This window comes from Pelobates fuscus, chromosome 11 (assembly GCF_036172605.1).
Source record: "Pelobates fuscus isolate aPelFus1 chromosome 11, aPelFus1.pri, whole genome shotgun sequence".
NCBI classification, from domain to species: domain Eukaryota; kingdom Metazoa; phylum Chordata; class Amphibia; order Anura; family Pelobatidae; genus Pelobates; species Pelobates fuscus.
This window is the reverse complement of record NC_086327.1, coordinates 119,071,561-119,087,174: the sequence shown is the minus strand read 5'-3', so window position 1 is coordinate 119,087,174 and position 15,614 is coordinate 119,071,561. Positions and strand designations below refer to the sequence as shown.

The 15,614-nt window shown below is 39.6% G+C and overlaps 1 protein-coding gene across 1 annotated transcript in view; it reads right to left on the bottom strand.

Annotated features, from left to right (window-relative positions):
• Positions 1 to 1,953: 1,953 nt before the first annotated feature.
• HTR3B (5-hydroxytryptamine receptor 3B) overlaps positions 1,954 to 15,614 on the bottom strand; it is a 34,747-nt gene continuing 21,086 nt past the window's right edge. Inside the window, exons 8-10 of the mRNA XM_063436617.1 lie at positions 9,755 to 9,965; positions 8,583 to 8,783; positions 1,954 to 2,348 (exon numbers count right to left, since the gene is read on the bottom strand). Of these exons, the coding sequence (XP_063292687.1) occupies positions 2,089 to 2,348; positions 8,583 to 8,783; positions 9,755 to 9,965 (672 nt within the window). The 3' untranslated portion in view covers positions 1,954 to 2,088. The remainder of the gene's footprint in view (positions 2,349 to 8,582; positions 8,784 to 9,754; positions 9,966 to 15,614) is intronic.

Below are 15,614 nucleotides of genomic sequence, written 5' to 3'. Positions count from 1 at the left end.
CTATATTTGAAAAATTGTTTGTTTTTTTTATTTATACCAGAGACATGTTGAGAAAATCATATAACTTATGTTTAGAACTAAAACGTACAGACTTGTGTTATATAGTTTAGTTTTACCTTATTATAAATGAGTTTATAATTTTAGTGCTATTCAGAAATTACCATTAAATGGAAACATTGGAAAATTAAGTGATGATGGTCAGATATTTATCTTCATACATTGTTTTTCTTCTGTAGTAAATTCAAAAATTAACCTGTTCAAATCTGTTGCAGTCCTTAACAGGTGAAAAACAAAAGACTGCGAACATCTTAATCCCCAGATCTCAATTGTTATTATTATTATTATTTTATTGTTTATATAGCGCCATCAGATTCCATAGCGCTGTACAATGGGTGGACTAACAGACATGTAATTGTAACCAGACAACTGGACGTACAGGAACAGAGGGGGTGGAGGGCCCCGCTCAATGAGCTTACATTCAATAAACCATTTGGGCAGAATTCATCTTGTGTGGTCAAAAAATTATTTTAAACAAATCATTTGCAAAATGTTTTTCCAATTTTTTTTTGTTTGATATTTTGTTATGATATATATTGTCATAATTGTATTGTATACTTACGTATCAATGTTTGTAATGCTTGTAAATGAATGATGTTGCCTTCTGTGAATAAGTATTTGAGAGAAAAAAAAATCTACTCTATTATTGCTATGTACTAAACATTTTGCTGAAATGGGACCAGAGGCACAATGTGCTGTAACTCCTGAAATATATTGGTACAGTTGTAGTTTAGTGAGTTTTGCTGGCACTTTTCACTGTGTGTTTGCATTGTTTTAAGGGATAGTCTACTCACCATATTTACTGCAATCCTTCGGATCTGTTATGGTTCTAATAGACTACGAGTGTTACTGCCCTGCTTAGCCTATTACTAGCGACCAAATATGGAAGAAATTGATATTGCTAACAAAGAAGTGTAAATTGCAAGTGAGGGAACTGGCCATGGGGGCAACTCAAAAATAGTTTGACCCAGAACCTGAGATAACTCCAGGAACCTGCTAGAACCATAACCACTTAAAATACCTTAAATCGCCTGGTGCATGGATTTCCTTCACTGTACACGTAGGGATTGGACCATTTATATAGGAGCTGCTCCTTCAAATCCTCCCAAAGCATGGATGTTTAGCATTACTGATTAACTTTCCTTCACAAAGAAATACTAGGTTAAATAGTTCTACAGTTCTAGCTGCTCTAGTATTTTATCGCCATTGGATTTTCTTTAAACAGACTCAGTGCTGTAGTTCATCACACTACATTGGTTATATGTTGATGGGTATAGTATTTCTAAGATCAGAGAATGGATCGATGGAGTCTTTTTAATGCAGAAGGATTTAGCTTTTCAATTAAATACCTCTCAGTGCTTGTAACTTAACTTATTGGGATTACATAAAAAATTGAGGGATCCATGTGATTAACTGTCCTTCTCGCCTTTGACATGTTGCTCACGGTGATGCTCGAACACCATTACAAAATGTATCAATTTATATAGCAGAACTGGGAGAAATGGCAGCCGAAAGTAATTTTCCATGAAATGAGATAATAAGAAGACGAGTGGAAATTAACTATGAACTCAAGGATTGGCAATCAGGGACTCTCCAGCTGTCCAGAACTCCATTTCCAATAATGGAACAACAATAGGAGGCTGGAAGTGTTGGGAGTCAAAGTCTTTAAGCGTGATTGCTTGTACTTTACTTCTAAACGAAAAAGACCAAAAAAAAAAACTCATGTAACTGTCATTTGGGCTGCACTGACATTTATTAGCAATACGTGTTTAAAGAAAGACAAATTAGGAAAAAAATCCATTTTTTTACATCTCATTTTCATAATATTTCAAAATATATAATTACATGCACTTAAAAAGGATTATGATAGATGGAATGTAAGTTGAGTTTCTTTTTTGTAAGCCTACAGTAAATCCTGGTATTACCAGACATTATAATTCGATTCTTGTTTCTTTCGTAGGTTATGAATTATAATTTGATCTAATACAATGGTAATAGTTAAATATGCAATGTCGGGGTCGCCTGTTAAAGTTAACTAGATACATCATAAGCGCTCCAAGTCCACCATAGTAGGCTGAGGGTGGCAGCGTAAGCTGTGAAGAGAATTAGGTAAGCTCGGAATAAAAGACTATCTAGTTTGTAACAAAGCTTGAGCCACCGTGTATGCCACAACTCTTCAGATGCTAAACCCTCCATCTGCAAGCGGATCGAGGTAACTTCTTCTAGAATTAGACTCATCAGTGGATCGTCAGAGCAGTCCAAAGCTTTTTCTCCGGAATTACAAAGACTCTCTGGAAACAAAAACAATAAACATAAGCTACAAACTCAAAATTAGAAACACAAGTACGGGGCAACCAATTCATACTGACAGTGGATAGCTACAGAGAAATAAAGTTATAAAAAGGTCATATATTTTTATTGACAGAGAAAAAATACAGGGAATTAATTTGGAGAAATGTGCAGACATAATTATCTTTATCAAATCTCAGGATTTGTGATATTAAGTTTACTTATCGCTTATATATAACAAATATGTATTTGTAAGGTGTGAAAAAATAAATCAGATGTAGGTTTTGGCTCCCTGTTAATAGTTGTTATAAGCTTTATCCAATACTAAACATTTATGCAGATTGTCATAATTGAATCGATTTTTTTATTTTATATAAATGGTGCATATATATATATATATATATATTTTTTTTTTTTAATTATAATTTATTTGGCATCTTCACAGCAAATCACAAAAATATAAAAGTACAACAATTGCCATTCAAGCTTTTGAAACATAAATACTGAAGCATTCGAATGTTATATTTGACATTTTTACATAACATATGCTCAAATCCTCCAGTTACTTTAACAAAATAAAAGTACCTACTGCAATACAAGTTAATTACAAAAATATAAATTAGACACATGATTTAGGATATTACAGGATGTTATATTACTATAATATAATGATATGGCTGAGGGGGGTCATTGCCTCCCAGCCAAATCATTTTATTATTATTATTATTATCATCATACAAATCTTCATACAGCACCCCCATCATGGTACACAGGGCCCCCCAGCCATATTATTTTATTATAATTATACAAATCTTCATACAGCACCCCCTTATCCAGGTATACAGCCTGGGGGCATTGTATGATGATTTGTATAGCAATAATACATTTAGATGCCTGGGGGGGCTGTATATCTGGATGGGGGCACTGTATATGTGGCTACACATTTTAAAGGCTCAGCTGTGGCTTGTGGGGACAACTGAAGTGAGAGACCTCCACAATTATCCACATTCAAAGGAAAGCTTTGTCACAGCTTGTGACTGACGTGCACCGGCTACACTGACTAGGAGGAGCCTATCAGCCCGGTCTTTCCTCTGCCCCAGTGTGACCCTAGCATGACTCAGTCTCCGCGTGAGATGTCACGGTCACGCTACAGATGCCCCAGTGTGACCCTAGCATGACTCAGTCTCCGCGTGAGATGTCACGGTCACGCTACAGACGCAGGGCAGGGGAGGAGCAAGTCCAACACTATGCTGTAATGCCGATCGTTGCATAGTTTAATAAAATAACTAACGCGGGATTTTGGAGCACATCTTGGAAGACATATTCATCAATTATCACCATGGCAGGAGGTAAATAATTAGAGTCCTCCTCAGCTGAGGAGTAATAGAGATCCTCTTGACGATCTGTAGTAGAGATCTTCTTGTCCCTTGGCAGTGGGACTTTCCCCTTGCTTTTGAGGGTTTTGGAAGACACTTTGCAGTGTCTTTTAGGCAGACGCCTCGCATCATGATAAGAAGCGTCGAATTCAGGGCCATAAACAGAAAAGCAGCAAATCCCGGAGAAAGCAAAGGTATAGGCCACCCAACCAAACTGGCAAGTCCCAGATAGAACTCTGAGAGAAAGAGAGGGAAAGAGACACAGGCAAGAGGAAGAAGAAGCTGGCCAAAAAGACCCAGTGACATAATACCCTGAACAAGTCAGGAGGTAAACTCATGGACAGGGCCAGTGCGTCCATAAGGTGGCACAAGCAGCCGCCTTAGGGCGCACCGGCTCAGGGAGCGCTAGATTGGAGTGATCGGCAGGAGGTGGGCGCACAGCTCTCCATCCTGCCAGGCACTCTGTGTAGCGTGGCCGAGCAGAGCAGTGCGCACTGCAGTACAGGAACTTTTGTTTCCTGTACTTGGCCAAACTGAAAGGAAGTGCTCACTGAGAAAGCACTTCCTGTCAGTCCGGCCGGGTACAGGAAACTGAAGCTCCTGTACCGCGGTGCACACTGCTCTGCACGGCCATGCTACAAGAAAGGCAGGAGACACATCGGGGACCAGGGGGACGGGGGGGGGAGAGAGAGTGGCACTAAGGGATGAGGTTGGGGGGAAGGAACACTATTGGACGGAAGGAGAGTGTGGGGGAGGAGAAAGAACACTATGGGATTGGGGGGTGAACACTATGGGACGGGGGTGGGAGAAAGAACACTATGGGACAGGGTGGGAAGAGGCTTACTATGGGACAGGGGAGGGGGGGAGAGGAACACTTAGGAAAGCGGAGGGGGGAGAGGAACACTAAGAGACAGGGGAGGGGAGAGGAACACTAAGGGACAGGGAAGAGGACCGCTTATGGACAGGAAGGGGAGGGGAGAGGACCATTAGGGGCATGGAGGGGAGAGGACAACTAATGGACATGGAGGGGAGAAGAGAAGAACACTAAGGAACATGGAGGGTAGAGTGGCACACAGGGGGGCCTGAGTGGGGAGAAAGACACACAGACGGGCCTGGGTGTGAGAGAGATGTACAGAGGGGCTGGGGATGAAGGACCTGGGGGTGGAAACACAGAGGGGTAGGAGAAGAGAAAAAAGAGACAGAGGGGCTGAGGGGAGATAGACGGGCTAATGATGAAAGCAAAAACACAAAGGAACTGGAAAGAGTAAAAGACACAAAGGGGCTGGGAGAGTAGGAAACAAAGGGCCTGGGGGGAGTAAGACACACAAAGGGGAAAAATAGGGTATAGGATACACTGAAGGGGGTAATACATTTAAAAAAAAGTGAATAAGAAACAAAAGGCGAGTTAAGAGGCACAGAGGTGAAGATGCTTTTGAGGGGGGGGGGGGCGGGAATCATCTTCGCCTGTGTACCCAATAATCCTTGACCATGGACAGGGGAACAGGGAGCAATATACACAAATAAAGACACAATTCATATATACAAAGTTTATAGCAAAGACACATAAAACCATGGAACTGACCCTAACGCTGAGCAGCAAAGAAAGAGGAGTTGGTTGAAGGGAGGTGTAGTCATGTTATCATTATTATCTGTTTATTGGTTGTTCTTTACATTACATCACTTTGCTGCTATTGGAGTAAAGAAAGTCATGCAAAATATGAGCCTCCTCTCCTGCCTTAAAATTCCTACACCAGAAGAGAAAGACATAAAACTCCTATTTTCATGAATATAGGACATTTGAAGGATTTCTCAGGCATCCCACGTCAAAATTATTTTACACAAATTTTTCTCTACACCAATACTAAAACAAATACACTGTTTTAAAGGGTCTGTAATTACTTGCACACTCCAAAGAGTGGGTGTGTGAATAAGGGGATGTCATAAGAGTTATTTAGAACAAGTCAGAAGGACGTATCAGAGTTCCATGGTAGGAATTTGGTTTTATGCCCGGTGAAGACCAATGCTGGGGGATGGGGAAATATATGATTAATGATTTCATTTGATTTACAAAGCAAAGCAATATGAAAGCGATCCTGAAGGAGATAAAATAAACAATATGTTTCAGGTGTTATTTAGGAGAGATTTACAGATTGTGATGGATTTTTTTTTTTTCTCTCTACATATGCAGAACCAGACAATGTTGATATTACGGTACATAAAGATTTGTATTCCGTAAAATGTACGGTAAGTATTACCAAATTCTGAAAAAAATAATGCTTTATTACTTCTTATCAGACAGTCGTCAGTTTGTATATGTACTGTAAGTAGATGAGCTATTATTCTCAACCTATTCAAGAGGGGTTGTTCACTAAACAGCAAGGCACACTGTAAATAGCTTGCAAAACGTAGATCAAAAAATTGTGTTAAAAAGAACCTTCAACTCGGCTAGTTTGAGCTTTTTTCTAACTCATCTTCTTTAACCTTCGTCTTGCAGTTTGGTTTTAAACTCACCACATATAACCACCGATTGCTGTTGGGGTTAAAGAGTTGATTGTTGGAGGTTTAAAGTTAATTTCAAGTTTGAGACCAAAAATATCAACTAAGAACATATGTGGAGATTATTGCAATTTGCTTAATATGGTTTCAAATTCCCTTTTCATTTTCTTTGAACCTCTAACCAATCACACTTTATGGAATATTTGTATTTAGTGGATAAACCCCCAAATTCACTTGTTATTCACAAATGTATGCATAACAGTATCCACTTCTAATAAATATATATATATATATATATATATATATATATATATTCAAGGTAAACCACTAGCAAACTCACAGATTAGATTATAATGTTCTCAATTCTTAATTCTTCCTGGCGTGTGGATCGTATGTATCTATAGTATACTTATCTCTATCTCAGAATTCCCATTATACTATAAAGAATGATATACTGTGACCAGTGCATATTCATTAGAACAATTGGAGTATATATTACTATGTCTGTTGCCTATAGAGAAAATAATAATACCATATATTAGGATACAATGTAATCTATGCATTTGCTATCAATGTAGCCTCTCTAATTAAGAGATTACATTTGGACTCATTAAAGTGTTATAATGCAAATTGTTCATGATAATAGGTTCCAATCATCTTGTCTACGGGAAAATATTTATCGTAAGGTGGCACATAAATTCGTAATATGTGAAATAATTACTATCACTTTGAAAATAACATTCTCACACTGAAAGAGTAAAAGGCTCATTTCTAATTTGCAAATATTGCATTCAGGCTCCCTCAGCTGTAATCTTATTGAAAATCATGATTGTTGCTCCAATACACCCATTAATCTTAATTTTCAGATTTACTCTGGTACATCGGATTTGCAACTTACATCTAAATGATTGGACGTACAAGTCACTATATAGATTGAAAGAGAACCTATTACCTTAGGAAAAAAGTTGACATACAAGCATGTTTCATGCTAACAGAAGTAATCCTTATTTTTTCAAGATGACCCAACATCCAAAAATGCTTACTTACCTTCAAGCATTAAGAGGTAATTGGATGGAAATAACAGCATCATGCCAGTGACACAATGTGGAAAGGGTGTGATGACACCAGGCAGTACCAGAGAGCAATGCTTAAAGGACCACTATGGTGCCAGGAAAACGAGTTTCTTTTATAGGTTCTTTAGGTCCCCCCCCCCACCCTCAGGGTCCCACTCCCGCTGGGCTGAAGGGGGCTCAAGGGATTAAACACTTACCTTTCTCCAGCGTCGGGCTCCCTCGGCACTGGGGAACTCTCCTCCCTCTGCCGATATCAGCGTTGAATGCACATGCGTGGCAAGAGCCGCGCGTGCATTCAAACAGTCCATAGGAAAGCATTTCTCAATGCTTTCCTATGGACGTCCAGCATCTTCTCACTGTGAGACAGCCACTAGAAGCTGGATTAATCCTAGTGTAAACATAGAAATTTCTCTGAAACTGCTATGTTTACAGCTGCAGGGTTAACACTAGATGGACCTGGCACCCAGACCACTTCATTGAGCTGAAGCTGAAGTGGTCTGGGTGCCTATAGTGGTCCTTTAAGCACAGCATCTGTATTATGTGTCCTACTGTTAATATTGTGCCATCAAAGATTAAGTCCAGGACAGTGGTAGGATTGTTGGAAGTTATGCACATGGGCAGTAATTAAAATATCTGCCTGACTAAGACTGTGACCTGCATATGATATACTGTGGCTACATTTTATATTATAAAATGTAAATGTTTGTTACTGTAACAAAATCAATTTAAATCTTAAATTATTCTATGTCTATAGCTTCCTTCAAAAAGATGCTACCAGTTTCAGAATGTCCTCATTCATAAAAGAGTGGAGCAGTTTCCACCCTCATACTTTTCCAATTTCTATTGACTGTAGGTCTAGAAGGCTGATAAAAACAGGTATCTATTTGCACAATGCTCAAGGGATGTCTATGGTCACTGGTCATGCATGAAATCATCTCTGGGGGATGCCGTGGTCCTGCAAGATCTTCCATATATCCCTGTTTTGTACATACAAAATTACAACTCCTGCTGATGAAGGTATCAACTTAAAGACAGGACTGAAGAAGAAGAATGTGATGCCACCTTGGAGAGTATTTAGTATATCCATATTCCCCCTCTTTCAATGGAAGTAGACATGTCAGTTTGTGAAGCTGATGCAAAAAATACAGAAACCCCACAAGTGATACTTCCACTTTAAAGAGTAACGTATTCATTGACCAAAAACATTTTATTAGGATTTAATAAAATGTTAAACAGATAGCTGTTCTAATATCTAACTGAAGTTTTTTTTTTTTTTTGCAGAAGGCAATACCTGTCGTGTTGGTGGTTGAAGCCAAAGAGTTATTTTCTGTGCTGACTTTCTGAGGGTCACGGATCTCTTTATTTAATAAAGGACAGCGGGATACAAGGAGTTCCTCTGACTCTTCCTTATCTACGTTAAGAAATCTTATCACCATGATGGATTTTCCAAGACTTAAAACCATGAGTGCCATGCAAACCACAAAGAAAATACCTAAAAAGAAAAAAAGACACACAGATATTAAGAAATTGTAATAACACTAGTACTGAATTATTTAACCAAAAATAATTATAAATACATTCCATTGTACCATTTTCCAGGTACATCCCACCATAGAGATGCTATTATCCTAACATAATGCATTAATTTTGTTGACCTCAGAAAGATGAAAGGTTAAGAAACCTGCTGGAATGAATATATACAGCAGTTGGAGGACTCAACACAATTGAATACAGCTCTATGGGATCTATTAATTTTCACTTGGCTCTTCAGATATTTAGAATATTATTTTTCAACTTTAAATTAACACTATAGGGTCAGGAACACAAACGTATTCCTCACCGTATAGTGTTAAAACCATAATTTAGGTGGCTTGCCCCCCTTAGCCTCCTTAAAAGGTAATAAAACATACCTTATTTCCAGACCTGCCTTCTTGCTGACACAATTAGAATGTATGATTTCATCCAATGCTTTCCCTTAGGGAAAGGATTGGATTGGCTGAAATCGGCAAGGAGGCAGGACAGGGGTGGGACCAAACACCGTATTGGCCAATTAGCACCTCCTGATAGAGATGCATTGAATTAATGCATCTCTATGAGGAAAGCTCAGTGTCTCTATGCAGAGCGTGGAGATGCTGAACAGCAGTGCTGCACACTGTGCAGCACTGCCCCAGGAAGCACCGCCAGTGGCCATGTGAGGAGTGGCCACTCTAGATGTCCCTCGGGGCAATGTAAACACTGCTTTTTCTCTGAAAAGACAGTGTTTACATGAAAATGCCTGCAGGGAATGATTATACTCACCAGAACAACTACAATAAGCTAATTATTATAGCGTGTCCTTGATAAAGGTACTACTTTAGAAATGTAAAATAAATATTAAACATCAGGGAAACTCTAAGCTATTTTTCCTGGAGCTTTAATTCCTAGCATAACTTTATGAAATCTACCTATATAAGATCAACTTACCAATCAGGGGTGTTCTAAAGCTAGACGCAGGAAGTTCATCCGCCATGTTGACTCGAAATACTGTGTAGCCCACAAGAATACTTGTCTTAAACATGATCCGAGTCCCACTATTGGGAGGCAGGTAAAAACTCATGAGGTCTACAGTCATAAGCATGATGCTTGGAAGAAGAATGCTAACAATATACAAGAGGGGGCGTCGGCGAATGACGAGCTGAAAAATAAAGGTTCGGAAACTTATCATGAAGACCAGTTATTAACTGTGTGTATTAAAGAATTGCAAGTGAAGCAATTTATACATTTCTAATAAAACACTACAAAAAACATTTCACTAGTAGGGAACTTAAATTATCAAACAACTCTTTGTAAGTGCAATATTGAGTTTTTAGAATATCAACTGGGAATACCCCTGGTCATCCCTCCTTATACATTCAATGAACATTTAATCTAAACACGTAAAGTATAACACATTTACTGGTTCAAACAAAAACATGTAGAAAAGTGGCTAAATATTATTCTTATTAATAACATTATGCCTATATATTCTGAAATGATTTACCTATTTCTTTTTTTTTTTGCATGTTTATCTGTAATTCCCATCTCTCCATATAATTGTAGTTGAGAAACTGTATCTTTAAGGGGCAGTCTACTTAAGTACATTATTGTGAATTTCCATTGATGATAATGAAAAGAATAAATCTAATTGGGAATTTTTACATGATGAGTACACAGAAGATGAAATAGAAGCCCTACGGTGTTAGCCTAATTGCTCCGCTGCTCGTCTAACCTTCTGCTGGTTCGTTTGATAAGTTTCTCTTTATGATGCTATGAATTTCAGAAGCACTCATTTATTTCACACATAATTCTCCATCCCGCACCCCCCCCCTTCTTTATTTCACCCTCCGCTCATTTGTGAGCCATTGTCGCAATGATAATGATTTTGCCATTAAAGCTGAAATCACTGCTGCATGAGAGAATGACATCCCAAGCTGGCTATTTATCTCTCTCTGTTATGTGTGGTTAACTAGTCTTGCCAGGGACGGTGGTGATTTCTGGACATGCCAAAGCCTCGAAAAAATGAGCATTAACTCTTTAGATCTGTTATCTTTGGAACACAGAGGTTAATTATAATATAACATAAAAATTGTATCAGTAAGTAGACATTTTTGCCTTTGATTCAGAACTTTGTTACAGCCACTACAATGTTTCTGGGACAACGTCCACAAGACTCATGCCAAAGCCTAGTCTTGTACACCTCATTACATGCAGTGCCCACTCGGTTGTTTGTCCTCCGTGTGATATGGAATTGCTTACCAAATTAAAAGCTTGAAGACCAAAATAATGTACATGGCTTTGTGAATAAACAGATGTGCAGTGATGCAGCTGTGTTTAATTTAGGCCATGAAAGTTTACTATCCTGCAACCCCGGTAAATGAGCTAGATTCGGGGAAATATCTAAAGTACGATATCTAAAGTACTTTAAGTACGAAACAGGCATTTTATACATGTTTCAGAAGAAAATGAACACAGTGTAAATAGATTCAGCTTCTAACACATTATGTTCACCTAGAGGTGTGTAACCTAGAGTAAAGCCAAATGATTTTTATTGCATCATCTGTACAGGCCAACATGTCTAATTCATCAAAATATTAATTACAAAGGGCAATGATTGTGCAAAATGTGGAGCACTATCACTATGAAAACCAGTCGAATTTCCCCGAGAATCGAACCAGGTCTTGTTTAGGGTCATGAAAGTGGGCATTGGTTGCCCAACACAAATGAGCCACCACTGGGACCCTGACAGACTGACAAACAAGCAAGTGTAGAAATGTCTCCTAGCTATTTCAATTAGAGCGCAAAGGAAATTTTTGAGTCACCTGACTTTACATCCGACCACATCTATGCCACAATCTTCTAAATCATGCGCAATAGTTAACTATATTGGGGGAGGCAAGTCTAGCACTTTGTTAAGCATCCACCTTTCACCCGGCTGTCTTGGCCTGTTCTGGTCCCTGTCTGGGCTTCAACATGGTGCGGATAATTACTCACACTATAGCCCCCCCACTACAGCCCTCTTAGGTGTGTCCTGACAGTGAATATGTCCCAATTTTTGTAAGCCTTATGGTTTGTCCATGTTTAATTTACTTTTATCGCAGGTAAAACAGAAACGTAATTCTAACCCTCTTGGAAAAAAACTAAGTATTGTGTAACTGCTCAAAATCAGATAAATTAGCAATGCTTTGATCTGCCTCTGCGATTCGAGATGGGGGAATTCTCTATAAGGCATTCTATTGCTAGAATTGTAAGACAAGACAGGGTTAATGTTTTACTGAGACAATAATTGTTTTTTCCTGTACATTTAATATCCTTTTAATATTACCAAAAGGATGCTTCTAGCATCCCCTGGGTCCTTAGATAGCTCATATCCTATACTTTGTCATTTCACCAGCCTCTATGTATATCTGTATTTCAGTACAATCCCTCTCGCAGGTAATGGTGTGTGTGTTAATGGCTGTTACTTGCATTGCTTCATGCGCAGCTGTGTATTCCGTACATGTCCCCCTATCCTGTTTCATTATAATGATTCTCTATGGCTCATATGCAAATTAACGAGCTGTGGAATTTCAGCTTAGAGAGAAACGGCATCTATTTGTAATTCAGAGCTAAGCCACCTATTCTAGTCCTCCAGATACCAGAATAATACGTGCCTCTTCATTTATTTCATGGTTGCAACATTACATTGAACGTAACCCAACTGGCCAAACTATTTTCAACTTACAAAAACTGGTGGTTATTAAGTAGATATTTGTAAGATTCTAATTTTCTCTTAGCCTCCTTCTATGATCTTTCCAGTTTGTTTCCTGAGCCAGACAGTCTGATTTGGGCCTTTTCTCACAGATATGGAACAAATACATATTTGGACAACACAAGCCTGATGGAGATGTCCTGAATTATGTACTAAATAACCATACCTCCCACGTGTCCCTATTCAGGAGAGGCAGTAACTATTTTAGATCCTAAGCCCTTAGCCCTCATTTCGATGACTAGAGTGGGAACATGGCTCTAGAGCTATAATTCATATCCAACGCATATGAAAGATGTCAGTTGTTGGAGAGATTTAGCTACTTGTAGACTCGAGAAACGTTCAAAGGATATTTTAACTAAGAACTCACTTGAATCTAACTTTCTCCCGAGGTCCCTCTTAGGGGGTCACTCAACTTGACTCGGTTTTGGAGAATACAGAAAGAGAAAATAATGCCTTGTGATAAATTTCAGACAAACTCCATTCTGCGTAAATAAACTACTGCCTGTTAACAAAATCTAGTCCCCATGTACTCCATACAAAACAATTTATAAACCAGGATAACAATTCACTGCACTGAATTCACTTATTGCAACATATATAGATAAAATAACTCAGCTGAAGGGAAATGAAAGGATAAGCAAGAACAAGGCAAGTCGCGGCCTATCCTATTTATCTTGTGATATTGACATACATAGAGGCAAAGGTGAATTCAGATGTCACAGGATGGGGAGAGGGAGGAGACGGGAGCCACTTTAGTGAGTGACAGGAAACCAAAATATTACTGCACTGAGGTCACTACAATTCGATTCTTCTACCTAAGATAACTGAGTGAGCACACTTGGTTTATAAGTGCTTTTTCTTATCTGGCAACTGTTTAAATCCAAGATGGGCATTCAAGTGACAAATTAAGGAAAGTTCAAACATGGACGCTTTATTTAATAAAATATACTGAACAAAATTATAAACGCAACACTTTTGTTTTTGCCCCCATTTTTCATAAGCTGAACTCAAAATTCTAAGACTTTTTCTAGGTACACAAAAGGCCTATTTCTCTCAAATATTGTTCACAAATCTGTCTAAATCTGTGTTAGTAAGCACTTCTCCTTTGCTGAGATAATCTATCCATCTCACAGGTGTGGCATATCAAGATGCTGATTAGACAGCATTATTATTGCACAGGTGAGCCTTGGGCTGGCCACAATAAAATGTGCAGTTTTATCACACAATGCCATAGATGTCGCAAGTTTTGAGGGAGCATGCAATTGGCATCCTGACTGCAGAAATGTCCACCAGAGCTGTTGCCCGTGAATTGAATGCTCATTTCTCTACCATAAGCCGTCTCCACAGACGTTTTAGAGAATTTGGCAGTACATCCAATCGGCCTCACAACCGCAGACCACATGTAACTACACTAGCCCAGGACCTCCACATCCAGCATCTTCACCTCCAAGATTGTCTGAGACCAGCCACCCAGACAGCTGCTGCAACAATCTGTTTGCATACCCAAATAATTTCTGCACAAACAGTCAGAAACCATCTCAAGGAAGCTCATCTGCATGCTCGTCGTCCTCATCGGGGTCTCGACCTGATTGCAGTTCATCGTCGCAACCAACTTGAGTGGGTAAATGCTCACATTCGATGGCGTTTGGTACTTTGGAGAGGTGTACTCTTCACGGATGAATCCTGGTTTTCACTGTACAGGGCAGATGACAGACAGCGTGTATGGCGTCGTGTGGGTGAGATCGGTTTGCTAATATCAACATTGTGGATCGAGTGGCCTATGGTGGCGGTGGGGTTATGTTATGGACAACGAACACAGGTGCATTTTATTGATGGCATTTTGAATGACGAGATCCTGAGGCCCATTGTTGTGCCATTCATCCATGACCATCACCTCACGTTGCAGCTTGATAATGCACGGCCCCAGGTTGCAAGGATCGGTACACAATTTCTGGAAGCTGAAAACATCCCAGTTTTTGCATGGCCAGCATACTCACCGGATATGTCACCCATTGAGCATGTTTGGGATGCTCTGGATCGCCGTATACGACAGCGTGTTCCAGGTCCTGCCAATATCCAGCAACTTCACACAGCCATTGAAAAGGAGTGGACCAACATTCCACAGGCCACAATCAATAACCTGATCAACTCTATACGAAGGAGATGTTTTACATTATGTGAGGCAAATGGTGGTCATACCATAAACTGACTGGTTTTCGGATCCACCCAGGATCATCCCAATACAGTAAAACTGCACGCTTTAGAGTAGCTTTTTATTGTGGCCAGCCTAAGGAACACCTGCGCAATAATCATGTTGTCTAATAAGCATCTTGATATGCCACACCTGTGAGGTGGATGGATTATCTCGGCAAAGGAGAAGTGCTCATGCTCACTAACACAGATTTTGACAGATTCATGAACAATATTTGAGAGAAATAGGCCTTTTGTGTGCATAGAAAAAGTCTTAGACCTTTGAGTTCAGCTCATGAACAATGGGGGCAAAAACAAAAGTGTTGCGTTAAAAATTTTGTTCAGTGTATTTTAAATCCGTTTTCCTGGCACTGCAGGTTGAAACCCCGTTGAAAACCTCTTCAGTCACTTACCAGAGGCAGCGACATATCCCACGTCGCTGCTTCTTCCTCCGCCGCTGCTCCTCCCCTTCATTACGTCAGCCGGCGGGGGAGACTGATCACGCCCGCCGGCTGGGGAGACCTAATGCGCATGCATTAGACCTCTCCATCGGAAAGCATTGAAAATGCTTTTCAATGCTTTCCTATGGGGATTTTAGTGACGCTGGAGGTCCTCACACAGCGTGAGGACGTCCAGCGACGCTAAAACCTGTGCTATGGACCAGGAAGTGTCCTCTAGTGGCTGTCTACTAGACAGCCACTAGGGGAGGACTTAACCCTGCAAGGTAATTATTGCAGTTTATTAAAACTGCAATAATTACAGTTGCAGGGTTAAGGGTAGTAGGAGTTGGCACCCAGACCACTCCCATGGGCAGAAGTAGTCTGGGTGCCTGCAGTGTCCCTTTAAAGAAATGCATTTATATTATAT